Source organism: Gavialis gangeticus, unplaced genomic scaffold (genome assembly GCF_001723915.1).
Source record: "Gavialis gangeticus isolate Ggan-Ray unplaced genomic scaffold, GavGan_comp1, whole genome shotgun sequence".
NCBI lineage: Eukaryota > Metazoa > Chordata > Crocodylia > Gavialidae > Gavialis > Gavialis gangeticus.
In genome coordinates, this window is record NW_017728993.1 from 67,469,232 (window position 1) to 67,491,650 (window position 22,419).

The following is a 22,419-nucleotide window of genomic DNA, read 5'->3' on the forward strand; positions in this document are numbered from 1 at the left end:
TCCCTTTAGTGACTGGTTAGCTACCTCCATATCTCTTGAAGAAAACTAGAAGCAACAACAGGAACTTTGTTTCTTTTATCTTATATTCCTTTTCTCATCAAACTGCCTTAAACACAAGGTCATTTACGGTAATATCATTAAAGTCAAAATTACAGTTGCCTTCAGTAAAGTCTGCCTCGGGTTGTAGCCAAGAACCTGGGAGAGACTTTACTAACTTCAGAGCTATTCAGGGTTTTTTCTCCACATGAACAAGCTTAAATTTATCAATACTGGGAAGTTGAAAACACACCAGGTGCTTACCTTTTTGGCAGGGGGAATTGCAAGCCAATGAATCAATGTGAAATGAGTTTCAAGCTTTATTCTATGCTTCCCACAAATCAGTGTAAAATCAGGACAGCCCTATAATGAGACTTTACTTGCACAGGAAAGGAGATGAATCTAGGCCAGGTGTGAGCTCAGGGAAAAAGGACTTCCCATCCATAGGCTTTTCAGTGGCTGAGGTGTACACAGATAAGGGTGGAAGCCCTTCTCTTTCAACTGTACAGTTGGTCCAAGAAAGATCACAAAAAATCCCTGCCTCTTATACAGGTCCTGGTCCACCATGGGTACACCACTCTTTTTAGGCAATGTGGGTCAGCCAAAGGCAGTCAAAAAGAGTGATCTAATAACATTTAGTGTCATGGATTATTTCCAGTTTATCCTTTATTCTGTTTGAAAAAGCTCCCTCCATTCACCCCTCCCATCTCCAAATTCTACACAAGGAATCATGTTCACTCACATTCATGTTAGTGGAAGTGAAATGTTTATGCCCTTATTTCAAAGAGCAGGGCTTAAGAGACATCAGAAGCATAGTGTATTTTCATGGAGCTTGTGAAATAGCACTGTTTCCTCTTTAGGCATATGGATAATAATTTCCAAAGACAATATTCCTCCTAAATAGAGGGTGGTGCTTTTTTGTTTCCCAAAGCAAAAAATAAATAAATAGAGGAGGGGCAAGGGGTTGGGGAGCAGCCCCTGAAGCTTCCTACATGAGAAAAAGTGTCCTAAGTTGATTGCAAATGCTTAATCAGATCAATCATATCCCCCAAAATCTACCTAGAGCCAAAAACAGCCAGGAGAAATAAGAGCTTCAAAATACAAGTCTTGAGGGGAAACTGGAAAAACAACCTATCAAACCCTTGAAAAAGGAACTTCTAGGAAGTTCCTCAACCAAAAGTTACAGATGTATCCCTAGATGTAACAAAGTCTGGATATATAGTTTTTGGTAAGGAAGTTTCCTTACATGCCAAACAGTGCAGACCTGCTAAAGGGAAGCTTCCTAAATTGCTTTCTTACCGGAGCAAAGGACAAAGCTGGCACTGAAATATGAGCATGCATATTCTTTCACTCAGCTGAGGCACACAGTCCCAGGCCCCAGATGCATCTTCAGGAATTTGTTTCAAATGCCCAACCAAAACGTGGGCACTTTTAAGGCACAAACCTATTCTTCCCACTCATGTGACTATAGGCTGAAAAGGTACTGCTTGCAGGGTGCATCTACATGTTCATTAATGTGCTTTTGCTACTGTGCATTAAATTTAGTACCTCTAATGTGAGGTACTAACTAAATGCACATTAGCCTAATGCACAGTAGCAAAAGCACACACTTTTTAAATGCACAGTAGCCTAACTTTACTGTGCATTAGCATATTAGCACAGTTTTTACTGTGATGCTATAATGCACAATAAAACAGGCTACTGCTCATTTCAGTGCATGTGTAGATGCACCCACAGAGTCTTAATTAAAGCAATGCCACCTTCTAGTTTTAATACCTGGCTAAAAAACACTCAGACCAATAGCTAAAAGAGCCAGAGCCCTCTTCCTGAGGCAGACTTGAGTATTGAACATTGTCAAGTGTATCAACTAATAGCAATTATCAACAGACATCTAGATTGCAAGGGTGTAGGAAACATGCTTCCAGTTTGTAACAAACAGAGGAGTTTAAGACCAGAACAGTGGGAGACAACTTGTATCAGGGTATCCTCTGCAAGTCCTAGCATCTTCTATATACAGCCCTATATATGCTTCATCCTGCAGATTACTTATCCAACCTTTTCAAGGTTATACTATGTAAGGAGATGCTCAGCCTTCAGACTGAAACCAAGCAGGCAGGTGCTCAGCAAATAACAGTCTGCCTGGCTGGGAGACAGAGCCAGATATACCTGATATCAATTAATAATGGAAAAGCCATGAAAAGGGTTTTAAAAAAAAAATCCAGAAGGGAGCGCAGCGAGGAGAGGACAGAAGTGCTGGAGAAAAGCACAGGGGCAGAAAGACCCCTCTCCTATGGCCTGAAGGAAGGCAGCAGGTTCTGAGCTGTTCACTTGCTTGCTTACCCTTGGTTTACATTGATTTGTTTATTGGGACTGTGAAGCCTCTCAGAAGGGGAAAAAAAATTGGTTTTGAAGGCCTGGATAGAACTGACTGACTTAGCTAAGGAAGCTGAAAAAGTGACCCACTTACACCCTGTGCATCTTACGAGTTGCCAAGTCACTGTGGCACATCTGTTTACACTGTTGTTTGCTGCTGTATGCCCATGTTTCACTTTTTGGGGAAGGGACAGGAAGGCAGATATGAAGATTAGATTATGGCCACTATGATCTCAGAGCTAAGCAGAAGGAAAAGTGACCTTGCTCATCCTACATGGATTGGGATTTGTTCATTTTATTACGACTGATGAAGCACAAATGCCAACACTTCCAATACACTTCTTAAAATCTGAAGGGCATCAAATCTGGAGTTTTTAAATGTTATCTACTTTTTGTGTAATAACTAAGACAGTTGGAAGCTGATCTCCTGTGGACTCCCACTGCACTAAAAGCACTTAAACCCTCACTGTGAGGAAACAAAACAAATTATTTTCCAAATCTTATCCTGCATTTGGTTACATTCAGACATACTGCAACTCACTGAGTGCATCCTTCCTACACAGACAATGTGAAAGTCGCAGAAATGTTCCAGGAGTCCTCTTACAGTCAAAAATAGGTTTACTGGAATGTCTTTAGTTGCAGCTGTAAGCAGCAATACTGAAAACACTGAGCTTGTGCATCTCCATGACAGTACAGAACATTTCTTGGTTTGCAAAACCTAATTTTTTAAACATGAGAAAGTAGCATCCTTGCAATTATTTACAGAATGGTTAGATTGCCTCTAACGTAGTTCTCTTTACATACATTCCCCCTCCTTTGCTTTGATGAAACAACTGAGCTCCTTACTTTCAACAACTGGCAGTAGGAAACTGCTTAAATTATAAATAACATCATTATTCCTTAGCTATATATACAAATAAAATGCATTGGCAAGTAGCTAGTTTCACACTGGGAAATCCTGGAATACAGCAAAAAGTGTTATGGGTTTTTAAACTTTAGGCTATAAAAATCAACAGTAGCATGTATTAGACCCCAAAAAGGTCATTTGGCAGTTCTCAAAATGCCCTTGTCAAAACTGGCTACTTGCCTCTTTTCCCTTCTTGAAAAAGAACACTTCAAAGCTATATACATATGTTTCATTTAAATTACACAGCAGTTTGTTTTGATCATCCCAAAGCTGCTTCCATTGAGATCTCCAGCCATCAAGTCAATTTTGGTATTTCAAGACTATGGGTACTGAAAGACACAATGAAACAAGTTTTTTAGAGAATATTTACAAACCTAACATCATTCATTGTCAAAGTCAGAGAGAATAAAAACAGCATTCTTTAGTTAATCAAGGATTTGCAAGTGAAAATTTGTTTCCTTATTCAGATTGCTTAAGTTAGCATCCTGTGCAAATTCTAGGCAGGAGACAGTAGTTCTTGCCATTTTTATCTACATCCAACTCCCCAAAACAAACCAGATGGGACTTTCCATCAACGTCTCTCCAGCCAGCATTCCAGCTGCTGGCTCTGCTCTCATGTCCTACATGTGCATGTTAGCAGGATAAGATGGTCCAAAAGGACAACAGGTTTTTGCTCACTGTCAGGAAGGGGATCGGTATAAAGGTACATCTGTACCACTGTTCCTAATTCCAAGACCAATGTGGACTTCTGGAAGCTCCTCATGAATAACCATGCCACCCAACCCAAGGGTGGAGCAACTTTCCTGCCTTTAAGAACTATCCAATCATTATTTGTACTACCTCAGTCCCTAAGGGTTCCAATGTATTAGGAGTGGTCTGATCTTTGGGGCTTTCTTTCTAAAACTGTACCTCCTTCTTAGTGCCTTTTTCTTGTCTAGCTTGCTGAGAAGTCATGAAAAAGGTCCATGGGACAGCTGGGAATGGAGCCCATTCTCCAAGCCCCACTCAACTGGCTAGCCTTCCTGCCAGAAATTAATTATATAAAACACCTTTTCGAAAATAGATTCACACTAGGATGGACAAATTAAAACAAGTTACAGATTTTTCAACAACATTTGGAGAGAAAGCTGGAGAACTCCAAAGATCTCGGATACTAACCCCACTCTTCAAACAAGCCAATCAGGAGGGAATAATTTCTCTTTAAAACAGGGCAGACCTCTTCCTGGCAAAGCTTAACATCACATGCATCTGTTTCTTTCCTCCCTGGTTACAGTTCTTAAATGAGCTGTTTAAATGAGAAATGATTCCTCCCTAGATGCTTATAAATCTTGTGTAAAAGGGACAAAGCACAGGCTATGAAAGCCCCTTGCCCAAATACTGGCTGCATGTCACCAAACCTCCTTTAAAAAAGGGAAGGACTTGAGGATTACCAGCGACTTCCCTCAGCAGCTGCCAATCAGGACCCAAGTTAACAAGTGTGAATTTTACAGAAAATAAAAGTATTTTCAAATGTGAAGACCCAGACACTCAGGGAAGAGTTGCTGATACTTACTGATTATGACTAGCAAAAGGACAATAGCAGCCAGACCGATGATGGCCTTCATCTGTAAGAGAAGCACAAATAAACACAAGGGTTAACTTCTTCACGTTAGACAGCATCTTCAGTTTGTCATAAATTAAAGAAGTTTTCCATGCATCATCTCTAGATGCTTTACTTGAGTGTTTCTTTCCTATTTATATCCAAGACAAGATAAATGTTCTCGTTACAAAGAATACTGATGGAAAATAAAACAGTCTTTCTGCAGCAGGCTTCCCTGACAATACCACCTACCCCAGCTCTGTTTTTCTTGGTTTAGAAGGCAGGCAAGCAAAGAAGAGCTTGAGACAAGGGAAGAAAGAACATTCAAATAATACTGCTACAATAAAAATACTTACAGGTGTGACCACACCACCTTTCAATAAGGCACTAAAAATATAGACTAGTTTCCCAGCACCACGGTATTCAAACCTAGGTTCCCAAAGACAGACTTGCCCAAATGCAAGTAGTTCAGTTTCCAAAGGTCTGAGAAAACTGGCTTGAGTTTAATGCCCACTCTGTATTCTTTGAGTCAATATTATCCTTGGAACCAAATCTTCTGCAGAGGGTTAAACCTGGGGCACTTCCCTGCAGTCTATCTTTTGCAGCAGAGATGGTGACACTGATGGCTATCTGATCTGCAGTCAGGCTACTGTTCATGTTCAAGAAACATAAGCAATGGGTAAACATTACCATTTGGGTAAGCACTGCCAATGTCTGCACTGCACAAAAGAAACCAGGACTATAAGAACCTGGAGATGTAGAAATGTTGCCAGATGTTGGAATGCACAGCACTGTCATCATTAACTGATAGAGCACCCAGCCCAGATTGATAAAATCCACATCTATGAGATATTCATGGGCCAAGGCTGTGTTTTATTAATTAAATATTTAAAATAGTTTCCGAGGACTCTGCACTGTACTGGAATCTCTTCACACAGCAGATGAGTACTAAGCCACTGAGACTTGGAAAAAGAAAACCTGGGAAATAGTCAAGGAACACTAAAAGTCTTGAGAGGCCCCAGAAGGCAAATCAACCCAAATACCGCCATAAACCATACAAATTTCACATTAACTCCTTTAATAAAACTGACTTACAGTTGAAAAAGTAGGGTACATGTGCTGGGTTTGGTTTTTTTGTTTTTTTTTTTTAAATGCTCCAGAGTTGTTACAAGTCTCACCTGCAGGTGAGATGGGGGGGGGAGGATATTGTCCCTATTCTGTACTGCAATAAATCCTCACTGCTGCACATGCAAATCAAGGCAAGACAATTCAGCTGTGGCTACTCTACATCAATTATGGGAAAAATGGTTGTGAGGTCCCCACACACCAGGGTAGGGAGCCTCTCTGGCAGGCATACCTAGATTTCAGATGGCAGCCACCCCCTTGCCCCTCCTCCCACTGAGGCCTCTTCACCAATTCATAGATGTAGGGTCGGAAGGGACCTTGCAAATCTTCTAGTCCAACCCCCTGCCCTGGGCAGGAGAGAACTGGGCTTAAATGACCCCAGCTAGGTAATCGTCAAGCCTCCTCTTAAAGACCCCCAAGGCAGGAGCCAGCACTACTTCCCTTGGAAGTTGGTTCTGGATCCTAGCTGCCCTGACTGTGAAGTAGTGCCTTCTAATGTCTAGTCTAAACCTACCCTCTAACAACTTAGTTCTCTTTCTGCCACTGTGCTTTCGAGAAGGGAGTTCCCCAGCCTGTAGGTATGTTACTGGTTCTTACTGTCTAAGTGCAGCACCCTGCATTTGTCAGTACTGAATCCCATCCTATTCTCATTTGCCCACCCCTGTAACCTGTAATCTCCATCTGCTTCTCTCCCCCCGGACCTCCCCTCAACCAGCATGGTACCTCCGATGCAGATGATACACAAGGTGTTGGAAATGAGGATTAAGACATTGTTATCCCTCCACGGCTGTGCTAACCTGTGCTAGGGCTGAGCCATGCACAAATAGCTCCCAGACCCCCAGTCCAGGAATGAATTTATCTACCCTATTTACATTTTAAAGGAGTCTGCTTCAGGCCAACAGGCAAAGCCAAGAGGGCTGAAAGGGATGGCGAATAGGATAAAGGCCTTGCTGACAAGCAGCATGACATTTTCTACCTGTATATCAAAAGGAAAAGATTTTAAATTTTAGTGAATTTTCGTTTTCTATCCCTTAACACAAGCAGCACTGCCGGTTTTAAAATAGTCCCACAGGACAATTCCATTCACCTATGCTGTCCTGCAGATGTGAGAATCCATGGATCACTTGGATTTTGGCCAGTAAAGGAAACTACTGCAGACATCTCAGTTGGCCAATAGCTCTATTTGGCTAGCTGTGAATGTTATTCATATTGTGAATATGCACAGTACTCTAAGATGTAGTGTAAGTTTAATATTAGAAGTATATTGGAGCAAGGAGCCATCTACACTGGCTAACTTATAATGACATGCAACTCTCGTTCTGAGTTTCAGATCACCGCAATTTCAAGATGACAAAACACTGAGATAAGTGATGTACAACCCCTCCCCAGTAATGCACTAAATTTTACTTACTAGAGCACTTTGCTTGACCGAGACACCATTCTTTTTTAATTGGATTGTTGACTTTATTAACAAACATTGATCAAATGATTGAGACCTGCAGATGCCTTATAAAATGACACTAAACTCAATTACTGTTATGAAAACAGTGCCTGGCTTATTTGCATTGCTTGGTTATTTAGTAAATAGTATTTTGTTCTTCTCTGATATCTTTCATTAAGAGATTGCAAAGACCTTTATAAAAACTGCTCTTGTAGGCTTCATAATCCCCCTGTAAACAGTTATTTATATTGCCATTGTTTGAATTCCTTTCCTCCAATTGCCTCTCCTAAAGATGTACCCATTTCAGTACCTCATTAAGCTAGTCAATCCTACTGTACTTAGTATGATCAGGGTAACAAGAAACCATGTTGGCCAAAGCATAATGTTCAACATGGAGCAAAGGTTAGTTGCCCCAAGTACAGAGTGCTTGTTTTCATCCAAGCAAAGACTACTTAGAGGTGTATGCTGGTATGGAGAATTTCTGCCAGCCTCACCTTTAGATGCAAGACAGGGATAGCTGCAATACAAGACACTAAATCTACAAACTAAGTATGAGCCACAGTCCCTGCCAAGCTGCTATGGTGACCCTCTCAGTTGGGCCATGTTTGAAGAACTTGCATTACAAAATCCATTCCTTTCCCCTCTCTACTCACCTTGCAACCTCGCCACCACATCTGCCTTCGAAGCTGCTTCGCTCTGTTGCTGAAAGCTGTTGCATTGTCCGATAAACTCTCTGTGGCACACAGAGAAATGAATTAAAAAACAAAACAGAGTCACTTACCCCTTTGGTAACACAAGTACATGAGAAAAGAGTTATTCAGTTCTACAAACTCATTTTTTAAACCATAAACTAGGCAACCAAAGAACAAACACTCACAGAGCAATTCTGCATAGCACTATAGGAATCCAACATTTATTTAATCAGAAGAGAACATTTATAAATGTAGTAGAATCTTGTCAATTCTTACTAGTACAATATGCCGATAGAACATATTGTACTAGTTAGTAAATGAACACACAACTGAAGGAAAAAAAGGTTACTGCAAGACAAAATGGTCTTTCTTAGTTTGAATAAAAGTAATTTAATTATAGCAAATACCTTCAACATGCTAAAAATGAAAAAGAAAACTGTTGGAAGTCTTAGCAATACAAGTCTTGCCTGTAGTGTTCTACTATTAAGTTTTCCTTGAGACAAAGAGCAAGACTGAGAATAAGCATTTAGTGAGAATTGTCAGCTGTGCAGAACAGCAAAGCAAGGATTAGAGGGGCTCTACTGAAGCGCAAGCCAAATGACAGGAGTTCCAAGTAGACCACAGCATAAAAGAGCTATTATAACCAAAGTCCTCAACACAAAGTTACATGGCTCAAGAAGGGAGCATTAAACAAATTTAAGTTGTAATATCCAATTATACTTGGGGGAAGAAAAAGGGAAAGAAAGAAATTTAAAAAGGCAAAAGTAGTGCTACAAGTCACCTGCTCAAAGCAGCAATTTAAGGGGAATATATAAATCAAGGTGTGTCAAGAGAGCAGCCATAAAGTGATGGGAGACTTACCCTCTTAGGAAATGATGATACTAAATTGGGAGGTGATGCAAACACTGGGAAGGACAGAGAAATAATACAAAAGGACCTACAGAGGTTAAAAATATGGACAGGGTATAAAATGAGGTTTAAGCTGGATAAATGCAAAGCCAATACAATAGTGGACAGCTAATCTGAAACACAGCTGTTCAAATGGAGAAAGATTCTGTTTCATTGTTCCTTCACTGAGACTAGAGGTAGGAGGAGAGAGCACGATCTTACCATTCCAATTAAGGGACAAGAAAAAAAGGGGAAAAGCACTAAGGACCACGCCTGCAAAAGCACCTAAAGACGGAAATAGATGCCAGTGGGATTTCAGAAGCTGGCAGTGCTTTTGTACATCCCAGTGCCCACAAAGCTACATTTTTTGAGTGCCTAAAACCCATTGTAAATATGGTCTGGAGTCAGATATTAGGACCCTAACAGCATTTCTGTTTGGACTTCTGGTGTGATAATATATAAAACGCAGGACAAAGCTCAGGACACCAGAACACCAGCGGTTTGCAAAAAATCAGGGGAATTTGAAGATGGAGGAAGTAATTTATGAGGTGAGATTAGAGAGTGAACTCTAGGTTAGAAAGTAACTAAAAGCCAGTATAGGAAAAGGAATGTATACCAAAAGGAAGGAATTTAGGCAGACACAAGAGAGCAAAGGGGATACAAGTGGAAAGAAGAAAATTTAGACAGCAAGCTGCCAGATAGTAAGAGCTATTGGCCTGGACAGTAGATTTCCTGAGAGATTGGAGACAGCGATTTGTCTAGAGTAGGGTACTAAACAAAACAAGCCTCAAAAAGGCCTTAAAGAAAAAGGATGAGATGATTTCTCAGATGTTTTGTCTCTACAATTTATAGGATTTACTGTAATGAAATGGAATCAAATAAGAGGGCCAAAGAGAGCAGGGGTGAGGTAGACAGCAAACTGGCCACATTCACCTCAGTAAAGATGACTTTCAATATTTTTCCGGAAGTCATTATAGTTTGAATACCCAGAGGAACATACTACTGCACAGGACTCACAAGTTACACTGGGAAGAAGGGGAGGCATGAGAAGGAAATAGTACTGTAACAGTATTAAGTGCTCGCACCTGACTTATCTTGAAGGTCATCCAGTCTCTCACCCCTTTCAATCACCTTTGTGATGTTCTCTTGCATGACATCAATGACTTCATCCACCTGGTTCTGTACACTGGATAACAAAATAAAGCCATTATAAATTACACAAAGCCAACAAAAGCAAGTGCTACAAGGATACCGTCCTATATTAGTGCCTCTCAGAAAGCCAGTCACACTGAAAGGATGATGGGCAGTTCACCAACGAGGCAGATACCGGCAAAAAGGGAAAGAACATTGGGACATTTGGGAAAGGGCTAAGTCTTAGCATTGCATGTGGCCTGCAAAGCACATCTCAGAACAGGATATGTCCCTTTCCTCTTTTTAAATGCTCCATTACTCTTTCATTCTCATCCCAAGCTAAGGCCAAGGGTTTGGAAAGCTGGAGAGCAACTCTTTGGATAACGCCACATCTTGGTCCTTAGAGTCAGTGGTGTTCCTTCCCAGAGAGAATTTAGCACTGTACTCTCAGAGGAAAAGGAAGGAGCTTCAGTAGTGTTTTTCTGCTCTCACAATTTGACTTTTCTAATCCAGCTTTAGCTCTCACAGCATGAACGCTTCCATCTCATATGCAAGTTCAGTTTTACTGCATCAGCCTTCCCTTCTCCTTCAGGACTCACTTCAGAATGAGGACAGTTATGGATGTATTGCAGGCTCTTACATAAGAGATTTCAAAGGACTTCAGAAGCACATTGGAAATCAGTAAGCGAGGTATGTCCATATAATTTTTGTCTGCCTGCCAAATGACAGCAGAACAGAGGTAGACCTGAATGCATTCTCCACACAGGAATAGTTTTTCAAAAACTCATTGCTGAGGAGTTTAATTTAAATTCACTAAATTTTCGGTATTGCTGGGCTATTGCCATTCTAGAGGCACTAAGGAAGACTGATTAATTAAGCACCATTCTCTAAAGATACTGTCAACAGCACCAAAAAGCCTCAGATGGGGGCCTTTCTGTTGTAGAGTGATTTAACTCAGTTGCATCTTTTCTAAGGTGCCAAATTTCAGCACAGGGATTTCAAAACAGCCTAGAAATGAAGTGAAAAGTGTTTTCTCAAGGAAGTCTAAAGACAGTTCTTTTCAGTATGGCTTTATCTACCCAAGTATGAACCAAATGAAGTAAATTAGGATAAAGTAACAGATTCTAGCTTCTGAATTTCACTTTATAGGTTATGCAATGATGTAGGCAGTCACTTTCCAGTAGCCTAGACCACAGCCCTGGGCTACTGCAAATGCACAAATTAAATGATGGTCATTTCTCCATAAAATAGGATTCTAAATCCACATGTAATGTAGAAATAAACTCCAATTCTTTTACTGAAAAAAACCCTGCTACATTCTGGTTTATATTTAAAGTCAATGCATTTTTATATTTACAGGAGATGGAAAGTGGTAACAGCTGGGAGAGGCAAAATATAACATATCATTTGACATTTATTGGCCTTTCAGAACAATGGCAGGAAGAGTTGTCTCTGAGAAAGACAAATTTAAGCACAGAACGAAACAAACGTAAAATGTTCTCGTCTCTCAGCTCGGCTTCAAATACCTAGCTCAGTTTCTTTGATTTGTTTGTGTGGATTTAATATAATTTCAAATACAATGAATGTGCATATTTTGCAAAAGATGGGTATAAATATAAGAAGGAAAGAACATTAAGCATCCAACATTACTGGATGCATCAGGTACTAAAGTATCAGGATTCTCAGGGCCCAACCCTGTAGCATCTATCTAGCATGATGTGCAGCCCCTAGCCCCTAGTAGTGGGGAAGGTGGACAACCCTACTACAGGAAGTGCTGCCTCTAGTTGAAACTGACCTAGTTCTAAGTCTTCAATGACTTAATTGTCTTGTTTTCAATCCTCATAACATATTCACTCTAACCAGTAGTAGATAATATAGTGTGGGTGTTCATGTGAAAGGTATCCATACGGACATCTAATTATCAAATCTGAACTTCAAAAATAGTAAGAAGCTTTGCCATTCCATAGCACAAGTACAACCTGAAAGGGATATAAAGTATACAAGATACAGATAGAGCAGTTTCCATTGAACTCACCCAGGCACGAATGGCTTAGAAGTAGAAATGCAACCATTACAAATGGAACACGCCCCGGGTTTGGCTAGGACAGTCCCAGATTTCATAGGCCACTCCAGCATCCTGGCCAGTTGGTGAAAAACGAAGCAAAAAGTCCTGGATTGGTGCTATCCTGCCTGCCCATGCCCAGCCTGGCCCCTCCTGAGCAGCAGCTATAGACTAAGGGGGTAGAGAGCAAGAGGGCTACCTAACCTCCCCCTCCAATTTAATTTTCCTTGCTGTAGAAGTGGCAGGTTGATAAATTCAGGACAAACATACAAGAATTAGATTCTACATCTGGAAAACTGTATCAAATTTGTAGTTTTCCATATACAGAAACTAATTACTGGGGGGTAATCTTATAATCAGGGGTGTCTTATATTTGAGTAAACGTGGCAATTCTTACATGTGTTCAAATACCATTGGAAGCAAAACTGCTGTTACTAATTCAAGAAAAAAGTCATTAAAACCAAAATAAATAAATCCGAATGTTCCTACATATGTTTTCAAGCCATTAATGAAAAACTGCACAAAGAAATAGCCATATGTAGTGATTAGTTGAACAGTGAGGGCTATACTTTCATCTTGTAATTTCAACTAGGCTTTGTAAAACCACTGCAGCTCTGCTCCTGCAATACATGTCATCATCAGAACCTACTCCTGCAAACACCTAGCTTAATATTCAACTGGAGAGGACATTTTCCCCTATATATACAGATGAAAAATAGCACAAAAATGACAAACTGACCTTTCCTGTAGCTTATCAGCACAAAGTGTTCAACCCTCCCCATTCACCCAAAATCTTCACCTGCTATTCTTACCTTTCTATGTCTAAGACAAGCAGTTGTCTTTAGTGCTGCAGGCCAAAATGCTCAGAAGTTTTTTTTGGGAAAGGTCCCTCAAAAGAAAAATCACACACAAAACTCAACCAGGGCAAACCTAACATTTTTTTAACCTGGCTTGTGAACAAAACATGGCAATGGCAGAACTTTCTGTTACTTTAAATAAACTAAGTCAGCCCATCATAACCATTTCCAGTGAATCAATTTACTTCTTCCCTTATCCTGATACACTGAAGCTATTCAAGCGCTGGCAAAGGTGCTAATCTTACACTGCCTACACCAGATGTACACACCCAAATACCTGCACCATTACATCTGTGATTCACTACCAAAGGCTAACTGAAAAGGTGTTATAATAATGAAATGTAGGTGATGGAATATCTTTCCTCTGCGTGCCATGGACAAACCTGAGTAATTCAAAAGACAATTACTGCTTCCAAGCATAAGAAATTAGAAAACAGAAAGAGGTACTGGGGGAGAGGTAGAAGGCTGGCTGCCTGAAAGCCTCCTGTTCAGACTTCCAGGATCTTTTCAATAGCAGTTTCACATCCAAAGGATGATGGAAGCAGGTCTACTTTTTACTTTGCTTTTCAGAATAAGGCTATTATTTAAAATTAGGTCACTGGTTTAAAAGTCCTCCCAATGACAGTTTCACCAGGAAGTTTTCTTAGTATAAACCACTAGTAGAAATGTACAGAGGATGCAATGTGAGTAACTGCATAGTAGAGTCAGACAAGGTAGAACTATGAGAAGATGTTCAAAGGAAACCCCACCAGGTACACAACAGTTGTTTTACCTACAACCTTTGGAAATGGTCTGCAGATATTAGATGGCTACGTAGCTCAGACCAAGTTACATACTTCAGACCTTAGTGTCCCAGTATCCTTGGATTACAACTAAGATCTGCAGGCCATATGCTATGTATTATTATTATTTAGCTACAGCATAGTTATTAAGTTCACTTGGTACACAAGTGTAACGAAAAAGGTTGCACCCCAAGGAGCTTATGACTTGTATAAATAAAAGATAAAGGATGGAAGAAAGGAAGAACTAGTATCCCCTTTTACAGTTAGGGATCAGAAAGATTAAATGGCATGCCTAGGTTCACATAGAGAGCCTGAGCTCACCAAAGAATCAAACCCAAACCTTCTGGATCCCAGGACACTGCCTTAACCATAGAACCGGCCTGCCTCTTTCCCTGGGACATGGCTTCCAGCAGGAGTCAAAGGTCTAACTAGGCAATTTCTGAACAATTTCATTATTTGCAACTAGTTCTATGTGCTTGATGTTGGAAATTCAAGCAATACTACTTTTTTTTTTTGGTTTTATTTGGCCAGGGAACAGATTCTAGGAAGAAATGTATTTACTAGTAGCAAGCTTTTGGCTTCTTAAATATTTTACTCGTGAGTCTGTATCCTGCCAGGTTTCCAAGTAGGAAAAAACTGAATGCCCAACCAGGAAAGGGAGTAAAACAAAAACATAAGACATGTCTCTTGTGGCTCCATGTTACGTTAATGACTGTAAACATGCTGGTTTTAATCAGGACAGCAATAATGAGGTCACTGGGATCTTGGTATGATTTAGTATCTGCTTTAATGTCCTGGCTGGTTCTGAAGGAAAGGAACTTGCCTTTGCTTTGTAGGATTATTATTTGACAAAAGTAACAGACAAATCATACCACCAGACTAAGAACAATAGTCTATTCTTCAAAAGACAGAAACAATGGGCGAGAACACTGGCCTCTTCCCATGTGACCTGTTATACAAGCCACCAGATGATGTAATAGTCCAACATTTTTAGCAGGTAGCATGAGATGCACTTCTCCCACTCTTTATCAAATGGTATATGCATGGACATTAATGAGGTCCCATGTACTTTGTGGGGTGCTGTGGCAGGGTACTTCAAGGTGCCTTGCTATGGGTCTGGAAGCGTGAATTCAAATCTTGCTGTGTTCTTGTGCTGATAGCTACCCCTGTGAACCCAAACGCAGACAGGCACCTGGTCATCCAGACTAGAAAGTCAAAGGCAATCAGACGTGACACTTTTCGCATCATTTCTTTGTGTACAATCTGCTGCAGAAACTGGTGTGCCTTAACCATGGTAACCATATGATCCACAAGGTTTGGGAGGACCTTTGACCTTTTTTAAACAAAGAACCACATTGCAAAAATTGCTGTGGTGACAGGAATCTAGAGGTTTGTACAAATGAGACAAGAGGTACTTGGAATCTTCTAAACATCCAAGGGAGATGCAGTTGCTTATCAGGGTTGTAAGATAAGCACATTTGATGGATACTTCTCACTAAAATGATACGTAGCAAAACAATTCACAAGGATCTTTGAGTTGTCATTCTTGGGTTTCTGCATCAATGCTACTGCAACAAAGGCAGACATCTGAATCTCTCCTAGGCCTGACAACCCTAGAAAGTTTAATAACCACACTACAGCAATGGTGCAGTTGCAGAACTGGTAGCACTAAGAGGAAAGACTAAGGTGTTTTAACAGAAACTGGTTCTGAGCAAAGTTTTTATCAGGCACTGGTAAGTGTCTGAGTTTTGTGTACATCAGTGACTAAATGTTGAAGGTATTTTGTTACCACGATGAGTGTGCTAACATTCTTTGTACAGATGCAGCCTAAGAGTAATGGTTTCAGGCTCTCTGCAGATTCATGAAATCAACACTGCCTTGACTTAAATTCAGTTCATATTATTTAGGATGGTTTAATAAACATGAGGGTTAGAACCAACAGTGTTAACACAAAAGCTGAGAATCTAGAACATAATTCAGAGCAAAGAGTTGATGCAGCAACAAACTCCAGTGCTGAAGAATCAACCAGGCCTCACTCATTAGCATATTTAAGGAGATCTTCTATTAAACTGCACTCAGTTTATGATGAAAGCCTTTAGGGAGAAACAGAAAATTGCCTAAAAGGGGCTTAGCATATATAAATATCTTCCAAATACCCATGTTATTTTACTTGAATCAAAGAAAACTAATAAATATTACCTTTTGTCCCACTGTAAAAATTAGTCTTACTAAGGTATTTTGAAAGGTGAAACAACCTCATTTACAATACAATATTTTATTTTCATTGCAATTATAATGCAGCAGATTGAAGACTTTCAAAACCATGGAAAAGGATTTAAGATCATGTGTTTCACTGACTTTCTATGAGACTTTTGCCCATAAGTCCCTATGGCACTTCTTTAAACTCCACCCAGATTAAGCATCTCATGTACCCTGGGCTCTTCTAGTTAAGAGGTATCTACGTAAACAAAATTAATGCCCCCACCACTCACAACTGGAGGGAAGCCTTGAACATATATGCTGCACCTAAAGTCTCCATTCTGACAACTCTGATGATACAACTCCCACTGAACCTTCACTAATACCTCCCGTACACTTTGCCATCATATTCAAAGCCGCTGTCAACTTTCTAAATACTCTTTTACTCCTCTTTTTCTCTGTCCAATTATGTCTGGCAGAGAAACAAGTGTTAACCCTCTCCATTGGTAAGGCCTTTTCTCATGAAAAAGAACAAATCATTTTCTTAAATTTAAAAATAAGGGACTGCATTAGACAAAGTGATAACACGCAAGTTACTGCACTTTGTAAATTTAGCTTGTTGCACTGATTTAAATTTTCTTCCAACTATGTTAAAAATACATGGCTGTTCAGATGATAACAACAGAAAGCAAGACACTGAAACAGGCCAAGCCTTTTTATTTCTTCAATGCTAACTGGCCAGTCTGAAGTGGTTAGCACAGCAGAATGCACTCTCACCTTTCCGCTGATTTCTAAGAGCTTGCGGAAGAAAAGAATTACAAATGCTCAAAGGAGATTCCCTCAGTGTTCGTATTTACAGCTCCTGGGTTGAATATCATCACCTCAAAACTTATGGATGGAGTCTGACTGGAGGGTCTGTGCTTTCAACCATACTGGGATGACTACTGAAAGATTTGACACGCACTGGTTTCCCCTCACCTACAAAAAAGAATCAAGACTGAAGCCACAAGCTGAATGATTTGTTATGCGCAGAGCCGACTTCCACCTAGGTTCCCCTCAAATTTCTATGCTAGCTCTCAAGAGCTATGAACAGAAAGACAAACATGTTTCAATAAACTGGACAAGATGTATTCTTCACCTGTGACTAAACTTTCCCCTCCCTCATGGTGCAACAAGTACTATGAGTCCTTCATATGCTGGAACAGACCAAGCAGCAACACCCAAAACATTCACAGGAGATTATTCTCAGAGAAAGATCTAGTGCTGTTAGTCTCTTTCCCTTGGTTCTTTCTAACTCATGGTTATAATCTCAACTCTAATTGTTTCCTGTTTGTTCAGCTGCTTTGAGCTTAGTAAGTCATTCCCTGCCTCCAGGAAGTCACAGAGATCTATTCCCCATCCCCATATGATGAACTAAAGTCCACAGGACCACCAAGTGCAAAGAGAAATCTACAATATAAGGGATTATTTGAAACACCAAAGCAGGGAAGGAAAAGGATGAGGTAAAAACTAGGACAAGAAGAGAGCAAGATGATGATAAATATGGCACACAGACACAATAGGGTCTCAATTTTAAGATGTTATCATTAATTTTCATATCAAATTTTGTAATGGAATAGTAAATGAAGAGGCCTTATGAAGAGAGAGGCTGAGAGCCATGGGACTCTTCAGCCTGGAGAAGCATAGGCTCAGGGATGACTTAGTGGCAGCCTATAAGTACATAAGGGGTGTGCGCCAGGAACTGGGGGTGCTCTGGTGAACAGGCATTCCCCAAGGGAAGACAAGATCTAACAGTCACAAACTCCTGGAAGACTGTTTTAAGCTGGACATAAGGAAAAACTTCTTTACCATCTGTGTTCCCAGAGCCTGGAATAGACCCCCTCCAGAGATGGTGCAAGCACCTACTCAGGCATCCAAATGTTTCTTGAAAATGTCCAATCTTGCTGGGATCCTTTGACCCTTGCTGACATCCTGCCCCCAGGGCAGGGGGCTGGACCCAATGATTTTCCAAGGTCCTTTCCAGCCCTAATGTATATGAAATCTGTCTATGAAATACTGTAGGTGTAATACAACACAGCAGCAGCTTTCAATAGTCCTTTAGATGGCATACCAATTTGTTAAAGCCTACTAATGCACAATTAACTCTTTGATAACTCAGAAGGTGAAACTTCACCTGCTTGAAGAGAGATGGACTAAGAAATATTGGTCACAAAAGATTAAGAGTGAATGATGTTCATATTTAGAGCTAATTAGGAGCATGTCAGCAAGAATGCAGCAAAATATTAAGGCAATGCATAAACAAACTGACATCTGCACTACAAATCAGAGCCTCTGGAGAACTTACTGCCTGATTTTGTCATTCCTAGGTCCAAATTTTGGTCCAGAAGGTCCTCTCCTGCAGGAACAAGAGACAATAATAATGGACAAAAGTGAACAGAAATATCTGAGTGCCAAATGGTTAGGCCTTCCAGAGTTCAGAGCTGTCATTTAAAATCAGACAAGACACAGTAAACATAACAAAAAACAGTCCTGTATCAGCAAGGAGTTGGCCCTGGAACTACCAGTAGGATTCTTCCACCTTTAACATGTGGAGGCCTAATCTTAAGCAGCTAATGTTAGCTTAACCTTAATTTACATTCGTTGCTAACACCTTCCCTGATGCAAATTGTGCTATATCAATGATTTCAAGCGAATCTAAAACAGATGGCAAAGTTAGATCCCCAATCAATTCCCCACTATTAGTAAGTTTGTGTTGCTTTATCTTTTCAGTTTTCCCAGTTCTGCTCTGACCAGGACAATTAGCAGTACACTCCCCTGCTGACTATAGTACCCACACATGGACCTTACAGATACTCACAAGAAGAAGTCCTCCTCTTCATCAGAATCTTCTTCTAAAAGGTTTCGCTGCGAAGACAGAAAAGCAAACAACTTCAATCAATAAGTAGCCAGAGTACTGTATGTACACTTCAAGACCCTACAATATAATCTCCATTCTTCTGAGCATGCACTCTGTACAATTCCTTTTGGAGATTTTTTTTTTTTAAATGACCAGAAAGGGTATTATTTCTAGTCTCACTTTCTAGGAGCCGAGCTGAGCTGAACATTTCTGTACCCTTAAAAAGTAAGGAAGACATTTGCTAGTTCTACAAAACGCATAGCAATATCAGGCATTGCAACTAAGCCACTGAATCAGCTCTTGTTGCTACTTGTAACAATGAAAATGAAGCCAATTTACAGCAAGTTTCTATCAATTCCAGGAAAGGTTTGCATCAAATTCAGTTCTCTCATTCACTTCGAGAACATCTTTCTGGTATCTTGCAATGCAGAAACCAGGTGGTCTATAAACATACTGCACAATGCCCAGTAAGACTCATCATACACACTCACACACACTTTTACAAACCACTATGAAAATGCTGACATACAGATTCAATCCAAGTCAATTCTAAGGCTCCATTCGTAAAGTACTGCAGTCAACCAGCACCAAAGTTTTTCACAGAAAACATCTCTCGTAATTAGGTTTACCCTCTCTACATGGAATATCACATTATTACCTTCTCAGAAGACATTGCAGTTTTTCTGTCACTTGATGACATAAAGGATGAAGAATGAAGATTAAACGTAATAGATTCACCCCACATCTGTAGAGTGAGTCAGGTTAGTTGTAAACAGAATGGGTGCACCTTTCCAATTTTCAAATTAGGATAAAGATGATATGCAAGTTTTATTAACAGAGTGATCTTATATCCAATTTGCTTTGCATTGCATGACTATATTTCCTACCATATCCCCTACTATGACTGCTCCAAAGATGCTTAGAGTAAAGTGGAACTGAATTCAGCATCAAGGATTTCACCTGTTGTGTACTGAATATAAACCTTAGGGGGTACATTGCTGCTGTTATTAGGGGAACTTTTATAACTGCTACTCCTGATTGTTGTACAATTATCCCTGTACTGTTTCTTTATTAAGACATTTTCACCCCAGCTTTTGTTAACTCTGTTACATGAGTGAATGTTTCTAAGATCGAGTCCAATTCAATCTTACTTGTCTCAAACTTCCTTTTACAGAACAGATTTTGTAAGTTGTTACTAGATTTTATCATGCTCACCAGATTGAGTAGATTGGTCACTTGGACTAATTTTTCATGACTATCTTATATTTAAAGCAGCTTTACATGAAGTTGGTTAGGTTATGTAACATAAGTAATAAAAAACACATGTATGGAAACATATGCGCCCAGGAAAAAGCAAACTTGCTAAATGGGTACTTTGTGTCAGTTTTTCCACCAGTCCCATGGGACGGCCCTGCCCACTACGGGTCAGGGAGGACGGGGCGAGGGAGATTCCTTGCTCTCCATTGAAGCTGACCTCGTGAAGGAACACCTTGACAGGCTGGATACCTTCAAGTCAGCTGGCCCTGACGGGTTACACCCAAGGGTACTCAGGGAGCTGGTAAGCATCATAGCTCCACCCCTGGCACAGATCTTTGAGAGCTCTTCGAGCTCTGGTGAAGTGTCCAATGATTGGAAGAGGGCCAGTGTCATGCCTAGCTTCAAGAAAGGAAGAAAAGTAGATCCGGCAAACTACAGACCCATTAACCTGACCTCTATTCTGGGGAAGGTCTTGGAAAAGATTATCAAGGAGGTCATCCTTAACAGACTAGCTGAAGGCAATATCCTGAGGGATACCCAGCATGGGTTTGTTGTGGGCAGGTCTTGCTTGACCAATCTCATTTCCTTTTATGACTTATCACCTGGACAAGGGGGAAGAGATCAACGTTGTATAACTTGACTTTAACAAAGCCTTTGATCTGGCATCTCATGATCACCTCTTGGCTAAACTGGCTAACTGCCGCCTTGACGTCACCACGATCCGATGGCTGGGCAACTGGCTCCGCGGTAGGACCCAGAGGGTGGTGGTTGACAGGAGCCAATCATCTTGGTGTGCTCTAACCAGTGGGGTCCCACAAGGCTCTGTCCTAGGGCCTATACTGTTTAACATCTTCATCAATGATGTAGACATTGGTGTCAAAAGTGGACTGGCCAAGTTCACCGACGACACCAAACTCTGGGATAAAGCATCCACACCTTAGGATACGAGGGTGATCCAGGCAGATCTAGACAGACTCATGAAATGGGCAGACGAGAACCTGATGGCGTTCAACACCGAAAAATGCAAGGTTCTCCACCTTGGGAGGAAAAACCTGCAGCATCCTTATAGGCTCGGTAGCAATATGCTGGTTAGCACTACAGATGAAAGAGACTTGGGGGTCATGGTTGACCACAAGATGAACACGAGCCTTCCACGTGATGCTGCAGCTAGTAAAGCAAGCAAAATGCTGCATAGATGCTCCTCAAGCAGATCCCGAGATGTCATTCTCCCGCTGTACTCAGCCTTGGGGAGGCTGCAGCTGGAGTCCAGTTTTGGGCTCCACAATTCAAAAAGGAAGTGGAGAAGCTTTAAAGAGTCCAGAGAAGAGCCACGTGCATGATCAGAGGTCAGGAAAACAGACCTTACGACAACAGGCTGAGAGCCATGGGGCTATTCAGCCTGGAAAAGCGCAGGGTCAGGGGTGATCTGGTGGCCACTTATAAGTTTATCAGGGGTGCTCATCAGGATCTGGGGGAACTATTGTTCACCAGAGCCCCACAAGGGATGACAAGATCGAACGGTCACAAACTCCATTGTGAGCAATTCAGGCTGGACATAAGAAAGAACTTCTTCACTGTCCGAGCCCCCAAGGTTTGGAATAGACTACCGCCAGAGGCAGTTCAAGAACCCACTTTGAACACCTTCAAGACACATTTGGATGCTTACCTTGCTGGGATCCTATGATCCCTGCTGACTTCCTGCCCCTGGGGCAGGGGGCTGGACTCAATGATCCTCCAGTGTCTCTTCTAGGCCAAATGTCTATGAAATCGTTTTGTGGGTCTGTTTTCATGTTTTATCTCCGTAACAGATAGTACAACTGCTCATGTCTACCAAAATCCCTTTTTGGGGGGTTTAAAAAAGGCCAAGAAGGGAAAGGCCAAGAAGGGAAAGGCCATTAGTTTAGGAGCCCCAGAACCACCAAATCCAACCCCATTCTCATGATGCTTAGAGATCAGGTCTGTGCGAAGCAGCAAGTATTCGATTCGGATTCAGACCTGGCCGACTCAGAGAGACAGTGATTCAATTCAGCAATTCGAATCACTGTCCCGATTTGATTCAGCCAGTTAAGATCCAAAGATTCGGCCAGAGACTAAACAGGCAGCAGTCCTCGAGGACGCTGGGTACAGCTGCCTCTAGCTGGCAAGCCTGCAGTGGTGGGTCAAATGGGGAGGGAAGGAACTTGGGGGGGGGGGG

At 41.0% G+C, this 22,419-nt stretch overlaps 1 protein-coding gene across 1 annotated transcript in view; it reads right to left on the bottom strand.

Annotated features, from left to right (window-relative positions):
* Nucleotides 1-3,013: 3,013 nt before the first annotated feature.
* Nucleotides 3,014-22,419, bottom strand: part of VAMP4 (vesicle associated membrane protein 4) — a 30,162-nt gene continuing 10,756 nt past the window's right edge. Inside the window, exons 3-8 of the mRNA XM_019501931.1 lie at nt 18,930-18,976; nt 18,417-18,467; nt 10,127-10,227; nt 8,115-8,194; nt 4,869-4,920; nt 3,014-3,645 (exon numbers count right to left, since the gene is read on the bottom strand). Coding sequence (XP_019357476.1) covers nt 3,617-3,645; nt 4,869-4,920; nt 8,115-8,194; nt 10,127-10,227; nt 18,417-18,467; nt 18,930-18,976 — 360 coding nt within the window. The 3' untranslated portion in view covers nt 3,014-3,616. The remainder of the gene's footprint in view (nt 3,646-4,868; nt 4,921-8,114; nt 8,195-10,126; nt 10,228-18,416; nt 18,468-18,929; nt 18,977-22,419) is intronic.